Below are 17725 nucleotides of genomic sequence, written 5' to 3'. Positions count from 1 at the left end.
TGAAGTTCTAAGAGTTATTCCAAACATTTCCAAAACTTAATTACATAGGTTGAAAGAAGTACTGGATGCAAAAAAAAAAAAAAAAAAAACACATACACACGCACATACCTCCAGGATTCAGAAACATTTATTTTGCACCTGAAAGACAAAAAGTACAAAAAAAAAAAAAAAAAAAAGCCACACAGATTTCCCCTTAGAATAAAAAAGTAGTAGTTTATGTGACTGTGTTGTAAAAAAAAATGGACATATATTGAGCTTTTTCCCCACATTCAAATGTCAATATGCCAGATTGATGTCTCCACTGAGATGATAACAGGCTGCTTGATGCACAGCTTTCCAGTAAACTGTTTGCCTGCAGGGCAGTTTAATTCGTTTCATTTTCATTTCATCTCTTTGTCGTCCTTTATAGACTAGTTATGTAATTGGTTCTATGCCTTTTGTGTGCATGTCAGTAATATTATACGAGGCTTGCATCCTTAATCTAATATGATAAGGAGACAATAACACTATCACTGTTGCTCTTATGAGTCTGACACGTCTGGTTTATATCTGAGACGCAACACTGGCTATAACAGAAACTATGAGTCATAACTTTGTTTCAGGTTTAGTTCCCGGTTTTTTCTTGCACTTTGCTTATAAAAGATGTTGAAGGGCTGTCTCTGCTTTGACTAGATGTGACTTGTTGGATAACTGTGCTGGTATTCTTACAGAGAACAGACTCCATTTCTCCATGGGATGAGGCAGACAATGGAAGATGGTGTTTAGAGCAGGAGGGATCAGGCTGTGAATGGAGTCAGGTCAAAGTGTGATGGTGATACAGTGAGAGTGGGCAGTAATGGCTGGAACTCCTGCAGGAGTAGATGGGCTCAGGCCAGGAAAAAAAAAAAAAGAAAAAAGAAGTGTCCTCCCGAGGCACTACACTTTCAGCGGCTTCATGTCGGCCTGAGGTCTGCGTTGTTTCCCTCCTAAAGACGAGGAGAAGCATTTGGCATTTCATTCCTGCAGTGCAGATGAGCAGCGAGGGAGACAATAAATGGCTGATGACAATATGTGATACAACAGCCACTCTGAGTCAGACATGGAACTTCCTAATGAAACGCTGGCTGTCTCATTCCTCCGCTTTACCTACAATGAACCTTTGTGTCCGCTGCGTTGCTGTGGCAACAGAGAAACAGCAGCCCATCGTTGCAGTCAGGTGAAAACCTCATATCTCTTTAGTGTCGAACTTTTTAGCCAATAAAACAACATATTTCTCAACCATCTGTGCCTAAAAAGACAGGTCGTTTAATTCAAAAATCACCAGAATAGTACACCGTTTCTCAGAGCCAGGAAGTGCAGAAACAGATAGAAACGTCTGATGGAATTTCAGCTTTCTGACAGTATTTATTCATGTGTGACTTTCAGGTTCATTTGGGAAAAACGACCAAATCTGAGCTCAAAACCATGACATTTAATCAAAATTGCTTTCTTCGGCATGTCTCATTTAGAAATCTACCAAAAATAAACCATTTGCAGTAGGGGTGTAATGGTACACAAAAATCACAGTTCGGTACATACCTCGGTATGGAAGTCACGGTTCGGTACGGTTTGATTCTCAGTTAAGGGGAAAAATCTAACAAAAATAAACCTGCTCATAATTAATCCAAAACATTTGTTTAATGTATTAAACCAAAAAGCTGTTGGCAGCTCAGTAAATCAAATCAAATGTACAACGTATACAAATGAAACAGAAATACTGCTGCATAGTTCTCAATATCAAATAAACAAAACAAAATAAATAAAAGTACAAGTGCAGCATTAACAATTCCAGCTTATTGGTCTGCTGTAAATATAACTGAATTACTTTTCCAGTATAAAGAAGGAAGACACTGCTGCAAACAACCAAGCTCAGCGATAAATATAAAAAATAAATAAATATTTTTCAAATAAATGCAAATTTAAAAATTATGCAGCCAAATTTGAGCTTTTGTGCTGTTCATAAATGGGGCAAGTTGGTAAAACACTGCTAACTAGAAGAGCACTCTGAGAGCGCAGAGCTCTGCCAAGCAGCTCATTTCCACCATATTGTGATTTCCAGCAAGTTCTGCATTCATTTGATCTACACTATTAGATTCATGGATAATCAGAACATAGCTTTAACATTTGAATTAAAATTGATATCATGAATAAGAAGCTGAGGGAGTGATGAACATTTGTTCTGTACTCTCAAATATTTTCTACACTTACTTCTGCAGTTACTTACTGGCTTTAAGCTGTTAACTAACACTATGCTAGGTTGGCAAAACTACAGCGATGTTGTTGCTGACACAAACAGACAGGGAGGTTAGCACAACTTTCGCAATGCAACATAAAAGAAAACCAAGACCGACACAACGACTCATGCGTCAGTCGTCATGACACATGGCAAAGACAGTTAAAGTGAAACAGGAGACATGAAGAGTCACTGTTAACCTCACAATGTGGTTCTGAACTTATGTGTCAGTAGATCTGCTCAGCCCACTCCTGTGATGCTGCCTGGCTGTAGCTTCCTCATGTACTGCTGAGAAGACAGTGGTGAGGACTGAGGACTGAATGGAGTCAGAGCTCCAGCACAGCGGGCAGTTACGCTTGGATGCTGTCTTTTCAAATGAGTGTGTAAGTCTGACATGTTGCTAAAATGTTCATACAGTGGTACATGTCTGTACTGAACCGAAGAGGCCTGTACTGAACGGTTCGTTACGAATACGTGTATTGTTGCACCCCTAATTTGCAGGCGCAAGAACCCGCGGTTCCAGAGCCGCATGCGATTAGCGACAAATCTAGCGACTCTTTCTGGTGTTACTAGAGACTCTTTTGGTGTTTTGGAGACTGACGTGAATCGTTCTGCAGTTACTGTCCTCAGCGAGCAGCGGTGCTGCCGTGAGCTCCTCCCGTCCCAAGGCGCTCACAGGCGGTCAGGAGTCTGGTTAGCAGTCCCAGCTGCAGTCAGCAGGACAACCAGACAGCATTTTTCTTTGCTGCAGGTGGAAAATTTAAGATCAGCTTTTTATTTCATATACACAAGGAGGACACAAATAGATGTTTAATATTTTATTTGATAGTCACCTTCAACCCAGCGTCTTTTTTTTTGGAGTTCAAAATGTTTTTGTTGCAGAAATAAAATTTGGTTTTCTCTGTAGCAGTTCACTGATTTCATAAATGCAACACACTATAGTTTTTTATACATAGCATAAAGGTAAAAACTATTTATGCAGTATTATCTTCATTTTAGATGTCAAAAGGGTTTTGTGGCTCCCGGTCTTTTCTTTTCCGTGGGAAACGGCTCCAAATGACTCTTTGAGTGTTGAAGGTTGCCGACCCCTGCGCTAGAGTCTGTAAAAAAGAAAGAATTCCGTGCTCCTTGTGCATCCAAAAAGCCAGTGGTGAGTCAGCTGCAACCAACATTTATTTGACAAAAATTCACCGATTTTTTTTTATTTTTTTTAGCTAAACTGCTGGCTGTGCTTACATAGAGCTGACAGGAGGCAAGTATAGAATCAACTTATAAATGTAAGTAGGAAAATATCCAGAGTATTTCCAGCCAACACTTTTTCCCCACAATTTTTATAACACCTGTGGGAACTTGTGGCATGATGTGAATTCTACGTTTTTACTCTTCAAGTACAATCCTGTACTATAATAGAACTGCTATCAGTACTTTTGGATTTTTTTAAAGAGACGAAAACCCACAACAAATAAAAAACAAAATTAAGATTGCTTTCTTTTCTCCCGCATACTTCATATTTATTACAATTCTTGACAACCACTCTGCAACAACATTGTTTGAAGCAAATCACTATTATATGATATAATTTGAAAACTGAAAGACAATTTTATTTTTTTTAAATCATTATTTACAGCACTTTTGATCACTTTACAGACACTAATGTTGCGATGATGGGAAAAATCAGAGCAGTGTGTCACAGGTTTTACTCACAAAATCAAATATTGTGTTTGATTAAACCGTCCTTCATTATATAAGAATTAAAAGCTCAACCTTAAACAGACATTAAGTACGTTGTGCTGATAAAACCTGTTTGTTGCTTCACTTTTAAGTAAAAAATGAGATGCAGAACTTTTCTTTGGGTTTGATAAACTATGAAAGTAAAGCAAGATAGTTTTTTTTTGTTTGTTTTTTTTCAGGCTGAATGCAGCTGAAGGTAAACAATCATCTGCCAAATGTTCATTTTTAATACTATAAACCTGGGTTAGCAAGGAATAAACAAGCTTGGCAGCCAGACAGTACACTTCTGTGCCTGTATCTGGATGCAACTTTTGTTGAATGTTTTGACAGTTTACTCGTGTTTCGTGCAACGAGGATTATCTGCATCGACTCCACCATTACCCATCCCTAATAATAACCGTGTCAGACTGCACAGAAAACATTTTTGAGTTTGTGCTGTTTCCATGGAGGTGCTGGTCTTTATAATGTATTAGAAAAATGAGCCCGCAGAGAGTAAGAATGTGACAGGAGGATGTATGTGAAGATTAAATAAACGGTAAGACCCATTTGACCTAGTTTATCACGCAAAGAAAGCACTCCAGCCTAACTGTCACATCAGGTAAGATAATCAGAGATTTGTCTTTATCGCAGTTATGCTGATCAGAAAGTAGCAACAAAGTATAAAAGATATCGCCCCAAGCTCCGCTGGACACTATAAATTAGACCATGTCCAGTAAATGGACTGATCTATTCCGGTATATAAAGCACGATGGCCAATAAGTGACAGTAAATGTCAGTGGAGATCTGGAAATAATGCATGAAAATGACCTGAAAATGGAGCTTCACAACACGAAAATGCACAGAGAAGCAGCTCTGGCTTTTAATGAGATACGAGGAGCTGAGAGGTATCCAACCTCACCGCCTCTCTGCATAACAATGTGCTAAACCGGTGTACCATTTCATCTTGCCAAGCAACACCGTCCCCACACAAGGCCCACATTGTGTTTAAACACATACATGGAAAAACAGGACGGGCACTTATCTCCGAGTGCTCGCCGGTGTTATAAATCATAGGGCTGCTTCTTTGGTATTTCCTACACCACAGTTGTAATCAGAAACCAAGCAGGGACAAAAGGAACTGACAATGAAGCAAGTAGTGGCCATTACTGCAATGACTTTAGACAATAATGTACTGCAAGTGATATTTACCCCCTCTGGAAACTGGGTCATCCCTGACTCCTCTTCCACCTGCTCTGTTTCTGGGACTTCAGGAAAACAACTGCACTGCACGCAACTCTTGAATTTCCTGATCCACGGACAGGATGCAACTCAACAGATACGCTCAAAGCAGACACACAATACCCGGAATATTTACGTTTGAGACGAGAGTGCTGCCGGGGGATTCATCTGCTCTGGCAGGGCAGCGGTTGGCGTTGCCTTGGAGTGATGCTCTCCGGGTCATATAGGCCACCGCAGCAGCAAATAAATCTAATGGCGCAAGAGAGTTGCCTCATGATTTCAATGACAATTAAAACAACAGCGGGCAGATAAAGAGCTTTAGCTGGTTTGTTTTAGGCAGCAAATCCCTCTCATCAGACAAAATGGCTCAGCAAATTGGATTTTTAAGCGGGGCACATAAGCTCGGAGCTTTTTCCCAACAGCACAGGATGAATGCTGCTGCCTGCAGCACACCTTCCCTGACGTTAGGCTCAGGCTTTGTTGCTCACACGTAGCTTAATGGATATTATTGAGCGAGATGTCTCCCATAAAGTCGCTGCGTGACATCATAAATCGGAATGTATGTTAAATCTGCGTGCGAAACATGACTATTACTATTAATGAAAAAGGTCTCAGAGATGCCGTGTCATCACTCTGTGGAGCTAGATATCAATTCCATCGCCCCAGCGCATCAGTCTGCATCACTTTTACACTAAAACTGTGGATTATTATCTGTGTACAAGATGAAGGAGTGAATATATGGGTCCAGTGTTAGCAACATGGCAATTTTCTCACTCAATATGGCAACCATAAGGCCAAGTGGGTGCTGTTGAAATCATGATACTGTACATCTGCAGCTTGTAATACAGCTGTGATAAGAAGTTTTTGATATAAGAGGTTAATATAGAAGCTTCATAGCTCATGAAAACCTTGTTGGAGAACTCCAAAATCTGCCAGTAGATTGAAAATTCATGTTTCTTTTTCCAAATTGTCAAAATTACACCATTTACCATAAATTTAAAACCAATATTCAACTATCTGACAGTCCTTTAACTAATCTCGTATAGCTTTCTCACAAAAGCAACCAAAACTAAGCTATAAATTGTGATTTTTCATTAACATTTGCATTAACCAAATAAATAAAATTCTGCAACAGAGAAATCCTTATTAATTTTGCTGCAAGCAATAATAATTTGACAACAACTCAGGGACTTTGCAGCTGAGCCGGGTTGAACTGCAGGCTATGTCTACACAGAGTTGATTGGAAACAAGAATTGAATCAAATTAAAAACGTAAGTAGTAGCAAATATAATACCTATGATATGTGGAGCCAGTTTTTCCAGCTTCGATAACACCTGTGGGCACTTGGAGAAGCGCCGTACATGTTTTTGCATTGGCTTTTGAGTGGCTGTGCTGTTGCCAAAGAGGTGCAGGAGTTTATATTGCAGTAAAAAAAAATGGGCCTGCACCCACCAGGCATGTCTTCAAACTGTAGGTAGAAGCCAGAGCACCCAGAGGAAACCCACGCAGGTACAGAGGGAACATTTAACCAACAAGTGACGCCTGCATTACATCACTTACATGTACATTAGCACGTGATATTATCTTGCAACTCTTTAAGAAGGCTATAGTTACTACTGTTAACCAGATTTACAGCATTTCTGACCCTACTTCACAAAAAGTACATTGTTTCACTTCCAAAAATAGAAGTCATGTACACTAAGTGATGATTATGTCACTGCAAGCAGCGGAGCACACATTCTTGTCGGGTAATTTATAAAGCCACCCGTGTGTCTGATTCTGTTTTATAAATCTCAGTCAATGTGGAGTCACCCCCACTCCCACAATTATCCATAAATGGATGTAGAAACTCTTCCTGCTATGGCTATTTATAGCACCAGCTCTACTAATGCACCACACACCTGTACTCGTCCAAAGAACAAGTGCCTCAAAAAGTTCACGTCGAGCCCTGCTGACACCTATTATTTTGTTTCATGTGCTTTTGTAGAGTCATTATGGTTTTATAATTGATTAGTATTTAAATGTTGCTTGATTTGAGTGACTTTTTGTGTTATTTTAACCTGTTTGCTTGATAATTAGCATCTCTTTTAAAGAACTTTGGTCAGCAACTGTCATTCGGATCACAGCCATTCCCAAAAAAGCCTGTCACAGATGCACACAGCAGATACAAAAGTCAGTGTGCTTTGAGGTGCAAACTGAACAGAAACTGCAGCACTGACATCCAACTGCATGTATGGTGGTGCTTCTTACAGCAGATTTAAATCCAAAACTCAGAACCTCCTCCGCAGCAGGTTTAGCCATGCAGCATCAGTTACCATGGTGATGTAGCAGGTCAAAAGACAGCCATCTTTGCTGACCCATTAATCTCACGTTGTGGTACTTTCCTCTGTGGTGAAGGGGGAACATGTGAAGCATTAAAGAACAAGTTCTTACTGTGGGGCCTGTATTTTTAATATAGTAAATCTAATAAAAGCAAATACCTGCTGTTTCACTCTGAGTTTAGATTCAGAATACCTCTGAAATCAGATGACTTGTGAAGGTCGTGCGACATCTTCTTGCTTTTATTCGATACTGAATAAAAACATATTGCTCAACAGTCAAAAGCAGTCCATGTTTGTTCATCATGCAAGGCGTGTTCTTCGGATAAATGATTCTTACTTTTATAATGGAGAGTCATAAAAAGTCCTGCTTGAGTAACTTCCTGTGCAATCTCGTGATGTGGTGTGACTCAAACGTTTAACATTCAGACACGTCAACCAGCAACGTCTAACTCCCTCAAGGCAGACTGCTGCCTGAACACAGCGAACCTCTGAATACTGCTGCACTAACAGGCCAGCATCCACACCTCTAGCATACGAAACATGACTTCAGGCTGAATTTGGTTAACAACTGATCTATCAACCGGTTTATTTTGAGAAAACACAAGTAGTTTCACTGAAAGTTTCTGTGAGGAGTTTCAATGACTTACTGATTTCTGAACAAAACAAAGAAAGGAGGTATAAAAAAAAACTGTTCTTGACAGGTTATTATATGCCTTGGATGGTAATTAAAATGCTGATGTTTGAACTTTCTGTATAAATGCCACAGCATGAAGAAGCGTTCACTACCTGGCTTTGTGTAAAACCTGAGAAATTACATACATGAGTCTGAATTGCTACATGGCATAATAATACATTTTCTCGTGCTATAATGACAGCGTAGGTTTAAATTTAGTTTTGCTGAATAGACTATAGCATGGAAAAGACGGCGGTTACCCAGGAGTAGCTTGTATACTTCAGTTCTGTACGTCTGCAGCAGTGTTTTTTTTTTTTTTTTAGACAACCAATCTATGGGAGTATTGTTCAGATTATGGTGGAACAACCTCAGTCAGCAGCAGCAGGGTTTATACAAAGTAAATCTACCAAAGGAAAAATGATAAAGGATAAAAGTAGGTCAGCTGGAACTGGGTGACATGCAGATAAAGTACTGAATACTGATATCCTGATAAGAGACGAGGTGACTCCCTACTCTGGTTACTGTGGCGGGGGCTGGAAAACGCATATCACAATGTTCATCATCGTACATGTACATTTGGTGCAAATCAAAGACAGCTTGAGCTACTTTAAGATTCTGAACTTCTGCACCAGACTTCCAGATGATCGGCAGGATTCATGCTCTGTGCTTATTGGAAATGTGACATGTTGTGATATGCGGCAGATTACATGTTGCTTTTTCATGTGTCAAAGTAAATCCACGTGTCTGAAATGATGGATCTATTCCAGTTGTGTGACATTAAAGGTGAATGTATCTTACTAAAGCCTCTTTCGGATGTGCACTCCTTCACCTAATTGTTAAACGAACTATCAAAATATAGCAACAGATAGCAGTGTAACATGAAAACGCATTTTAAGTTTCTGCAGCTAGATTATCATCACAAACGGAAAGCATTTTTTACTATTTAGAAAATCTAAAATCAACTTTAGTTTTAGCAGGTTAATGAGCTATTATTGATTTATAATTGTTTATTAGGGCATTATTATGCATTATACACCATTTCATATGTAATATTATTTTTGCCAAAATCTCTCTCTACATTTACCCTTCAATCGTGTTTTTTTGGGGCATTTTCAGATTTCTTGTCTGACACTGGCCCAAACAGCTCAGCTACCTGGGTTGGCCGCTTTAACATTTTTCAAATTTATGTACTACTTTTAGCTATATTTTACCGGTCATATCCATAAATTTTAATTTTTATCTATTACTTCTAGCTGACTATTTAAACTATTTCTTTCAAATATTTTTGCACTGCTTTCAGCTATCAATCTATTATTTTAACCATTTAATAATTTATTATATTACATATTTATTTCAGTAATTTCTCCAAACATTTACCAAATTATTTGAAAAGTTTATCATTTACTGAAAGAGAAATATGCACAATTTTTATGCATTTCTTTTACAGCAACTTCTTTGTTCACATGTTCACTATTTCTCAATCACAGCTTGGAGGTTCAACTGGCTCAATATGTGTCTTTCAAGGTATCCATGAAAACTACAGAAATAGAGAGTACAGGTAGGGCTTGATTAAACTTGCAGAGGCGCACGAGTACAGCTAGTGATGCGCAGTTTTTGTTCGTATATTACTTTCTAAGATTGGCGTCTATGGATTCTGCACATACTGCTTTTGTAGCGTAGTTGCCACATTTAGGTGCATGTAGATGTCCACAGCAGTGACAACATGGACTCCTGCTAACTTATCCAGATGACGAAATCAACATCACACAGACCTTCACATCCTCGCGGGAGAGGAAAGAATGACACCGGTCTTACACCTTGTGTCTGCATAGTTCTGTGTGTGTATCTCAGTCAACTCCATTCTTATGGGAAAATTTGTGATGTAATACGTGTTGGTGAAACTCCCCCTTCCACTTTTTTTCTGGTGCGGAATTTGCCTCAGGTATGTTGCAGTGAGTGGCATGAAGCTGCAATAAACAAGCTAGCAAACAGCCTATTCAGTTGCTTCACTATACTGACAGTTAGATTCTGTAAATGTCAATTTAAGAACAAACTAATTTAGCATACATAGTGGTTCATAGGTCTTTTATCAAAATATTCCACATCTGAAAGGCCAACCTCCTTACTTATTTGCACATGGTAACGCTTGATGCAAAAATTCTATAAACCTAGATTGTATAAACTGACAATGTTAACGTCTCCCACAGCTGCAGGAAGTTTCCATCCATTCGTAGAGTACAGTACACAAAATTGTGGGAAACCAAACAAAGCTGGGTGGAAACAAGCCACTGCAATCTTTGGTTAATGAGTATGTCAGGGTTAACTTGGGTTTATGTGTCATAAATTTCGAGTTTCGTAGCAACCGCTCAACAAAGACAATACCAGCACCCCAAAATTTGCATCCATTCACAACACAAATTCAGCACTGTGCATGCTTGGCAGTGGTGTTCATGTGCAGAATATGTAGATGCAAACCTACAGTGCATGTATGGACCTTGAAGTCGACTGGAAAAGTAGCACAAAAACAACTACGTGCCTCCAGCTATCCATCTGCACGTCCACAAAAGAGTACAATGACATACATTTTGCCTCGTCTGTGAGAGGCAGTGCAGAACCCACCACTCAAGACTGGCGTCTACATGGACCGTACACACAGTTGCAAATGCATTAATGTGCATTAACTCGTTACACAGACTGCAAATGAATGAAACAGTCTTTCAAGTGGACTACAATAGTAATAATAACAAGTCAGTGTCAGTGGTGTCTGCAGCTTTTGTGTTATCAAGCTAGGAATCACTCCTGTAGCTTACAAAGACATACTTTATCCAGGACACTTGAAATAACAGACTATGACTGGCCAAATCAAGTTCTGACATGCTTACCAACTGTGGCAATAGTCTCCAGGTCATCAAGGCAGTATATCCGGTTATTTGGTGATGCTTCTCCAGCTGAACTGCTGGCGTTGCCTTTACTTTCTTTCTGGGTCTCACTGTTGACTCCGACCTTTGCTTTGGAGGACGCCATTTCTTAGTTTCGGGACTAGCTCGACTATTTGGGTGTATAAATATCCAGAGGGACGTATGCAGAGCTCACATCATACATTTCTGGACGGAGACAGTCACCGGTTCTTTGTCTAGCTTTGACAGCGCACGTCGGATGCTGGTGACAGAAGCTTTTCACATTGGAGGATGAAAAGAAAGAAGTAGTTAACGTTTACCTTAACAAGTTCATTAACAGGCGGGGAGAAATTAAAGCCACCGACACGAGCGAGACAAAGAAGCCGGACACAGGTGCATTAGGCGTTAGCGGCTAGCAGCTAACAGCCCATGGTGTGTTAAAGACAGACGCACCGCAATACTGAAGGAACAAATATCTGAGTTTTAAGACCTCACTAAATCGATTAATTCCGAGGCTTTTCTGACCCGAGTTTACTGCTTTGCTCCATTATTTGCTCAGCTACAACAGCAGACCTCACCCAGCAGCTCCTCTTCTGTCCACATCAACCAGGAACAGCTACGGCGTCGCTACTCAAGTAACTCCCGGTCAGGACTTTCAAAGTAAAAGCAAACGCGAACCAGTTAAGTGAGTAAAACTATGTCACCGAGAGAATGGCAGTGTTTTCTCTCAAATTAAGTCAGTTTTAGTTTAAATCAAATTAACAGTATTGTTTCAAAAGCAGCTGACCGAGCAATTTTTAAAAATGCAAATAGGTTTGGTGCTTATTAGTGAACTTCCTGTAGTGGCTGTCTGACTGCTTCTTCAGTAACTTGACACGGAATGAAGACGGAGGCTGCATGTTGACAAAACGCAGCCAATGAAAACAAAGCTGTCCCAGCATGTTAACCAATCACGTGTGAGGAAGAGCGCGGTGATAAACACAGGTATGGTGAACTCAATCACCCAAAGGTGAAATAGAAGAAAGAATAAACAATCAAATAGTGTTGGTCAGAGAAAATATGATTTAAAAAAAAAAAAACACATTAAAAGTATACAGAATAAATAATAGGCTTTTTACTGCAAACACATCCTAGTCTACAAATTAATCTCAAAAAAGACTAAACTTGTGGCTGTGGGCTGCAAGTTGTGGTGGTGGTTAACACCATTGCCTCGCAGCAAGAAGGTTGCCGGTTCGCATCCCGGTGAGGACACCCTTTCTGTGTGGAGTTTGCATGTTCTCGCTGTGCAGCATGGGTTCTCTCCGGGTTCTCCGGCTTCCTCCCACAGTCCAAAAACATGTTGAGGTTAATTGTTGATTTTAACTTGTCCGTCGATGTGAATGTGAGTGTGCTTGGTTGTCTGTCTCTAAGTGTAGCCCTGTGATAGACTGGTGACCTGTCCAGTGTTTCCCCTGCCTTTGCCCTCAGTCAGCTGGGATAGACTCCAGCCCCCCATGACCCCAGTGAGGATTAAACGGTGTATAGATAATGGATGGATGTGTTTATTTTATATAGATAAAGTATATGTTATCGTATATTGCAGCAGTTGTCTGACTTTGATTTATTTATTCTATACTTGTTCTGTTTTATGGCAGAAGAAGCAAATAATAATAACAATGATAATAATAATGGAATATCTAAAGGAGATCAGTTTTATTGGGAATTTGTATTGGAATCCAGTATATGTGAGCACAGAGAGGAGAGAAGCAAACAAATGTAACGTACCTGCTGTGAGTTTTTCCTTTAGGTGTGTAAACCACCTTTTTGCTAAGTGATAACTTACTCTTGAACATTTGGATGTTTGGAATCTTTTGCATGGACAAAAGAAGCATAATAATAATGATTTCATTATCTCTGAGTTAACAAGCAGAGTGTTTCTTCTTAAAAACAATAAGCATCAAATACAGTGGAAAGGACATATTGAAAACAAAAAAAAAACAACAGGTGTCAAAGTAGAAACTGGAACAAAAGTGAAAAGTTTGAAAACTTGTGATCATTGAAATAACCAGTGATTTCTGATGAGGCTAACTGCATGAACAAAGCAACCTCATCAAGCTGTGTTTGATAAAGTCCAGTGTTCGCTCTCCTTCTCGCTCTCTATGTGTGTGCACCAAGAAAAAAAAATATGCATACATATTCTTTTCATCAGATTCATAAAGGCGGCGGCACACGGGCCTCATTTTCACTTTTTTTTAAAAAACAAAAAAACAAAATAGACAAACTAAGTTCTGTTTGTTATCAAGAAATGTGCTCGCTGCACCTTTCATCTGTCTTGATGGTGAGAAGAGCAGCAAAGAATAAAAATCTGCTGCTTTTTCCACATGTAACACATTTTGTGCAATGCTATTTAAAAAATAAATGCATGTCATCACATATAAACTGTTAAAATGACATTTGGTCAACTTCTTACAGATTTTTAGTGTTGACTTTAGAAGTTGTGCCACCATGCTGTGTGGAGATAAGATGTTGTTTCTATCCGATATTATCTTAAAAACCCCCAAATGAAGTGTGAGTCTCCTTTAAATAGCCAGTGGCTGTGTGGGCTATACATATCCAGGAGGTCAAAGTTCGCAGGAGGCGAAAGAGGAAATTCAAGACACGTGTGCACTGACATAAACTTAAAATACTCAAGACTGAGTCAGCTGCCAGCAAGGTTCGGTTCCCCTCCTGCGGTCAGAGCTGGCAGAGGAGAGCTCAAGTCCTGGCTGGACGCTGTGAGAGTTATTCATTTAAATATGGCTCGAGGTGTAGCATCTGCGCTTGCTTTGAACTCCTGTCTGTCGTACAAATGTGTATTTTAACACTGACATAACTCTCCTCCAGTATGGCATTAGCCCTCCACCAGCTAAATCAGGGTAACTCTGCATATCGGAGCCATTTGAACAGTATGGAATAATGGGCGCATTAACTTTAATCAAACATAATTCAGATTTCCTGATTTGCGCATTCAGTTGCTTCATAGTTTTAAAGTTTTCTGACCACATTAGCAATGCAAAGCAGAGCGACAGCTATTAGTATTCATGCTGCAGTCTGCCTTTTTCTTTTTTTTTTTTTTTTCAGACTGTCTGCAGCATGAATGGAATAGTGATGCGTTTGATTTAGACAGAGGTGGCCTAACATTTGCACTTGCGTCCTCAAGCTGTGAAACTATTTGGCACTCCATGCTACTGCAGCAGCCCTTCTGAAGCTGCCTGTCAAACATTAAAGAAAAAAGAGAGAGGGGTTTTTAGGACGATCTTGGGCTGAAAGATAAGGTTTTGTCAAGTGCTTTGGATCCACCTGATGGGATTGAAGGAGTTATCACAACGAGTGAGACTTTAAGTAATTATATCAACAAAGAATGTGCTCAGCAATATCAGCCAGTGATCTGCTGCTACGGAGAGAGTTTAATAAAATGACTTTATTGATCATGAAAAGGAGCCATTCAGCATTTAATTCTTGTTTGCACTTCTTGCATGAGAAAATACATATGTAAAATACAGCAGAAATGAACTTTAATGTCAAATGATTGCAAATTGTATCACCTCATAGTTGTTATGTTGCTTCTAAATTGAACAGTAGGTATTTGCTGTTTTGCAATTGTTTTGGAAGCTATGTTTTTCAGCTGATCTTTGCTAGTGTGGCTGTGTTTCCTCACCTCTGTGCTTCACTGTCAGGACTATGCATTCACTCTGGTAGTTTTGCAAACATGCTAGACCCCATCTGATGTACTGTAGTCTCATTTGATCAAAGGATGCGCTCCCAATATTCATTCGTTTGATGTTCTTTAGGAAAGTTTATTATTTGTGCTGGACAGCAATAAAATGTTCTTTCTTGGTTGCAATGAGGAGGTTGATGTCATACAAGGTCCTCTCGCTGTCTAAACTGCCACAGAAACTTTCTGCTGAAAACCTCTTGTGTTTTTCAGAGCCTCTCTGTGCAAGTAGAGCACCTTCTATGGCAGGGGTGTCAATCTCAAAAACACAGTGGGTCAAAATTTAAAACCTGAACAAAGTCGCGGGCCAACATTGAACAAATGAACCTTTTAATATGGACCGAAACAAATTTTGCTTTAACATTAAATATGGAACAAGCAACGCTTATTCCCATATATTATATATAAGTTAATAGTGGAGACATGCAAAATCAAATTCTAAATAAAAAAACACATCAATGGCACAGTTGTAGTGTGAAGTCGCTATGCCTACTGTCACAGAGGAGAGGGAGTTTCTGGGTCCTGTCCTGATTGACGTGCCAAAACAACAACAGGGCATTATGGGATTTGTAGTATTAGCGGTGAATGCGCTGTACAGTATAATATCGGGGGCAGCTGTAGCAGTCATTTGGTATTGTCTCACGGGCCAAATATAATTACAAAGCGGGCCAAAGTTGGCCCGCGGGCCAGAGTTTGACACTCCTGTTCTATGGGGTCATTTTAGGACGACCACTGCAGCCCTGGTTAGCGGCGCTATTGCTCCTTCTAACTGCTGCTGCAACTGTAGTTTCGATTGATTTTCCGTTGGTCTAAACTGGATAAATGCTGTGTAAAGACCAATAATGCTGCTTCATAATCAAGATGCCTCTGATGCTTCATTTGAATCTCTGGATGTGGAATTTTATCAGCATGTTTAAAGTCTTAAGTCAACAAAAAGCTGCATTATTTAGTTAATCCACAGTAGAGGCACTACATCGGAATTAACTTCCTGTATCCTTTTCCATCTTTGTGGACTTTTGCAATCAGATTTTTCAGTTACATATAACTGGGATATTGAAGAATGCAATGCAAATCTGAAATCCACGTCTCCTAGAAGCTACAATATTCACACCACATTTCGACTATAAATGTGTTTGGGTCTGTTGCAGGATTGCATCAACTGGGTTCATACCAGCTTAACCGTCCATACGAGATGTGTGACAATGCTAAAATCAAAGTGGTCGTTGGGTGAATTTCATGTCTCTATTATTGTGAGGTATTTTAGACTGGCACTTGATGGGGAAATTTCATTAAGATCATGCATGTGCCATCACCTTTCATCGCAAATGCTGTATTTGCATGATATATTGGTCTTTTTTTTTAAACTCTCAAGCAGACATACAACACCATCTGTTGCTGGACTCCCTGTTGTTCTTGTGGCTGCAGACAGTTATTCATGACTCTGGCTGCTTGTTTAGGCTCATTGTCCGGCTGCAGAGTGAATTTGGGACAATCAGATGCCACCTGGATAAAACCTGGAGTCTAAAACCTTTGCAGAGCTCAGCACGTCCAATTAGCTTCGCCAAAACCATAATTGTTGCCGGGATTATGCTTACTAGAAAATACTTCTCAATTCGGAGAAGTCGGATATTTCCAGATGACATTTGGACCGAGCAGCAGAAATCACATCCAGCATCCTGTGTGTGTTGTTTGGTTCATGCTGCTGCACTAAAGAAAACCTCTGAGCTGACTTTTTGTGTCGGTACAATGAAATCAACTGAAAGAGCAGCGTAATTACTTAGATTAGCAACAGAGATGAACATTGATCATTAGACTTCACATCTTCCTCTTTCGTGTTCATCTTTCTCACAGCATCTATTTTTACATGTGACAACAGAAAAAAAGCAAAGCTGTAGGTAATAAAATTAATTGTCAGTTCCAGGGTCTTAAAAATAGACCTTTTCCTGACATAGTAGGAAAATCGTGATTGCTGGATTCCACTTTGTGCTGGTTCACTGTCAACATGTTATTAATTGTGTTTTTATTGTTATGACATGTCTGCTGAGAAGAAGACTAACAAAGCCACACTGTAAAAAAAAAAGAATAAAAAAAAAAAAACAGTAATGTATATAACTATTTAGTTTTAACAATTTATTGTAATTTTACAGATTTTCTCTGTTTACTTAAATTCAAAAATAATAACTAGTAAAATTGAAGGGAAAAAAAGGAAAAAGTAATATATGTGTTAAGAATAAAAAAACATTTTTTTGTACATCATTTGACCAAAAAATTACCAAAAAAAAGAGAAATGTAGATAGTATCCATTATTAAGAGGATTGAAAAATGGTAAATAATTTAATTTTTTTAAAGTAATTTTTTTGGCCTTTGTGTAATAGTGCAGTGACAGGAAAGTGGGGGAGAAGAATGGATGGAGGACATGTGGGAAAAGGCCATAAGAGGTATTTGAATATACCACTACCTCTCAATATGTATGTATATATCTACATTTGCACTGCTTATTATTCTTATTCTTATTGTTATTGTTCTTCTTCTTCTTCTTCTTCTTACTATTACTATTATTATATATTTAATCTCTATCTTTTATATATAAATATATATACATATATCCTTTCTATGTACCCCCATTCAGAAGCCCATTTTCATATTCTGTTTGCACTATTCTCTTTGTTTGCACTATTTCTTATATTTATATGTACATTTTTTTCTGCCTCATATATGTGTATCTCTGTGTTAATGCTGCTATCAACAACATGAATTTCTCCACTGTGAGATAAATAAAGGCATATCTTATCTTATCTGAACTCATGACCTCCACATTGGGACTGTAGCCCTGTACATGGGACGCCAACTCAACCAGGTGAGCTATAGCAGCGCCCCAAGTAGATCATTTTCTTAACTGTT

At 39.1% G+C, this 17725-nt stretch overlaps 1 protein-coding gene across 2 annotated transcripts in view; it reads right to left on the bottom strand.

Annotated features, from left to right (window-relative positions):
- Window positions 1–15808, bottom strand: part of prkx (protein kinase X-linked) — a 60689-nt gene extending 44881 nt beyond the window's left edge. The window contains exons 1-2 of one of the 2 annotated variants that reach the window (XM_008285333.1): window positions 15798–15808; window positions 11077–11679 (exon numbers count right to left, since the gene is read on the bottom strand). In XM_008285333.1, the coding sequence (XP_008283555.1) occupies window positions 11077–11218 (142 nt within the window). In that variant the 5' untranslated portion in view covers window positions 11219–11679; window positions 15798–15808. Of the gene's footprint in view, window positions 1–11076; window positions 11695–15797 lie in introns of those variants that run through there. The other variant, XM_008285332.1, reaches the window with a different exon arrangement.
- Between the last annotated feature and the right edge of the window lie 1917 nt (window positions 15809–17725).

The sequence above is a fragment of the Stegastes partitus genome, unplaced genomic scaffold (genome assembly GCF_000690725.1).
Source record: "Stegastes partitus isolate 25-593 unplaced genomic scaffold, Stegastes_partitus-1.0.2 Scaffold397, whole genome shotgun sequence".
Taxonomy (NCBI): domain Eukaryota; kingdom Metazoa; phylum Chordata; class Actinopteri; family Pomacentridae; genus Stegastes; species Stegastes partitus.
Note: the sequence above shows the minus strand (reverse complement) of the source record. Positions and strands in the feature narration are given on the sequence as shown.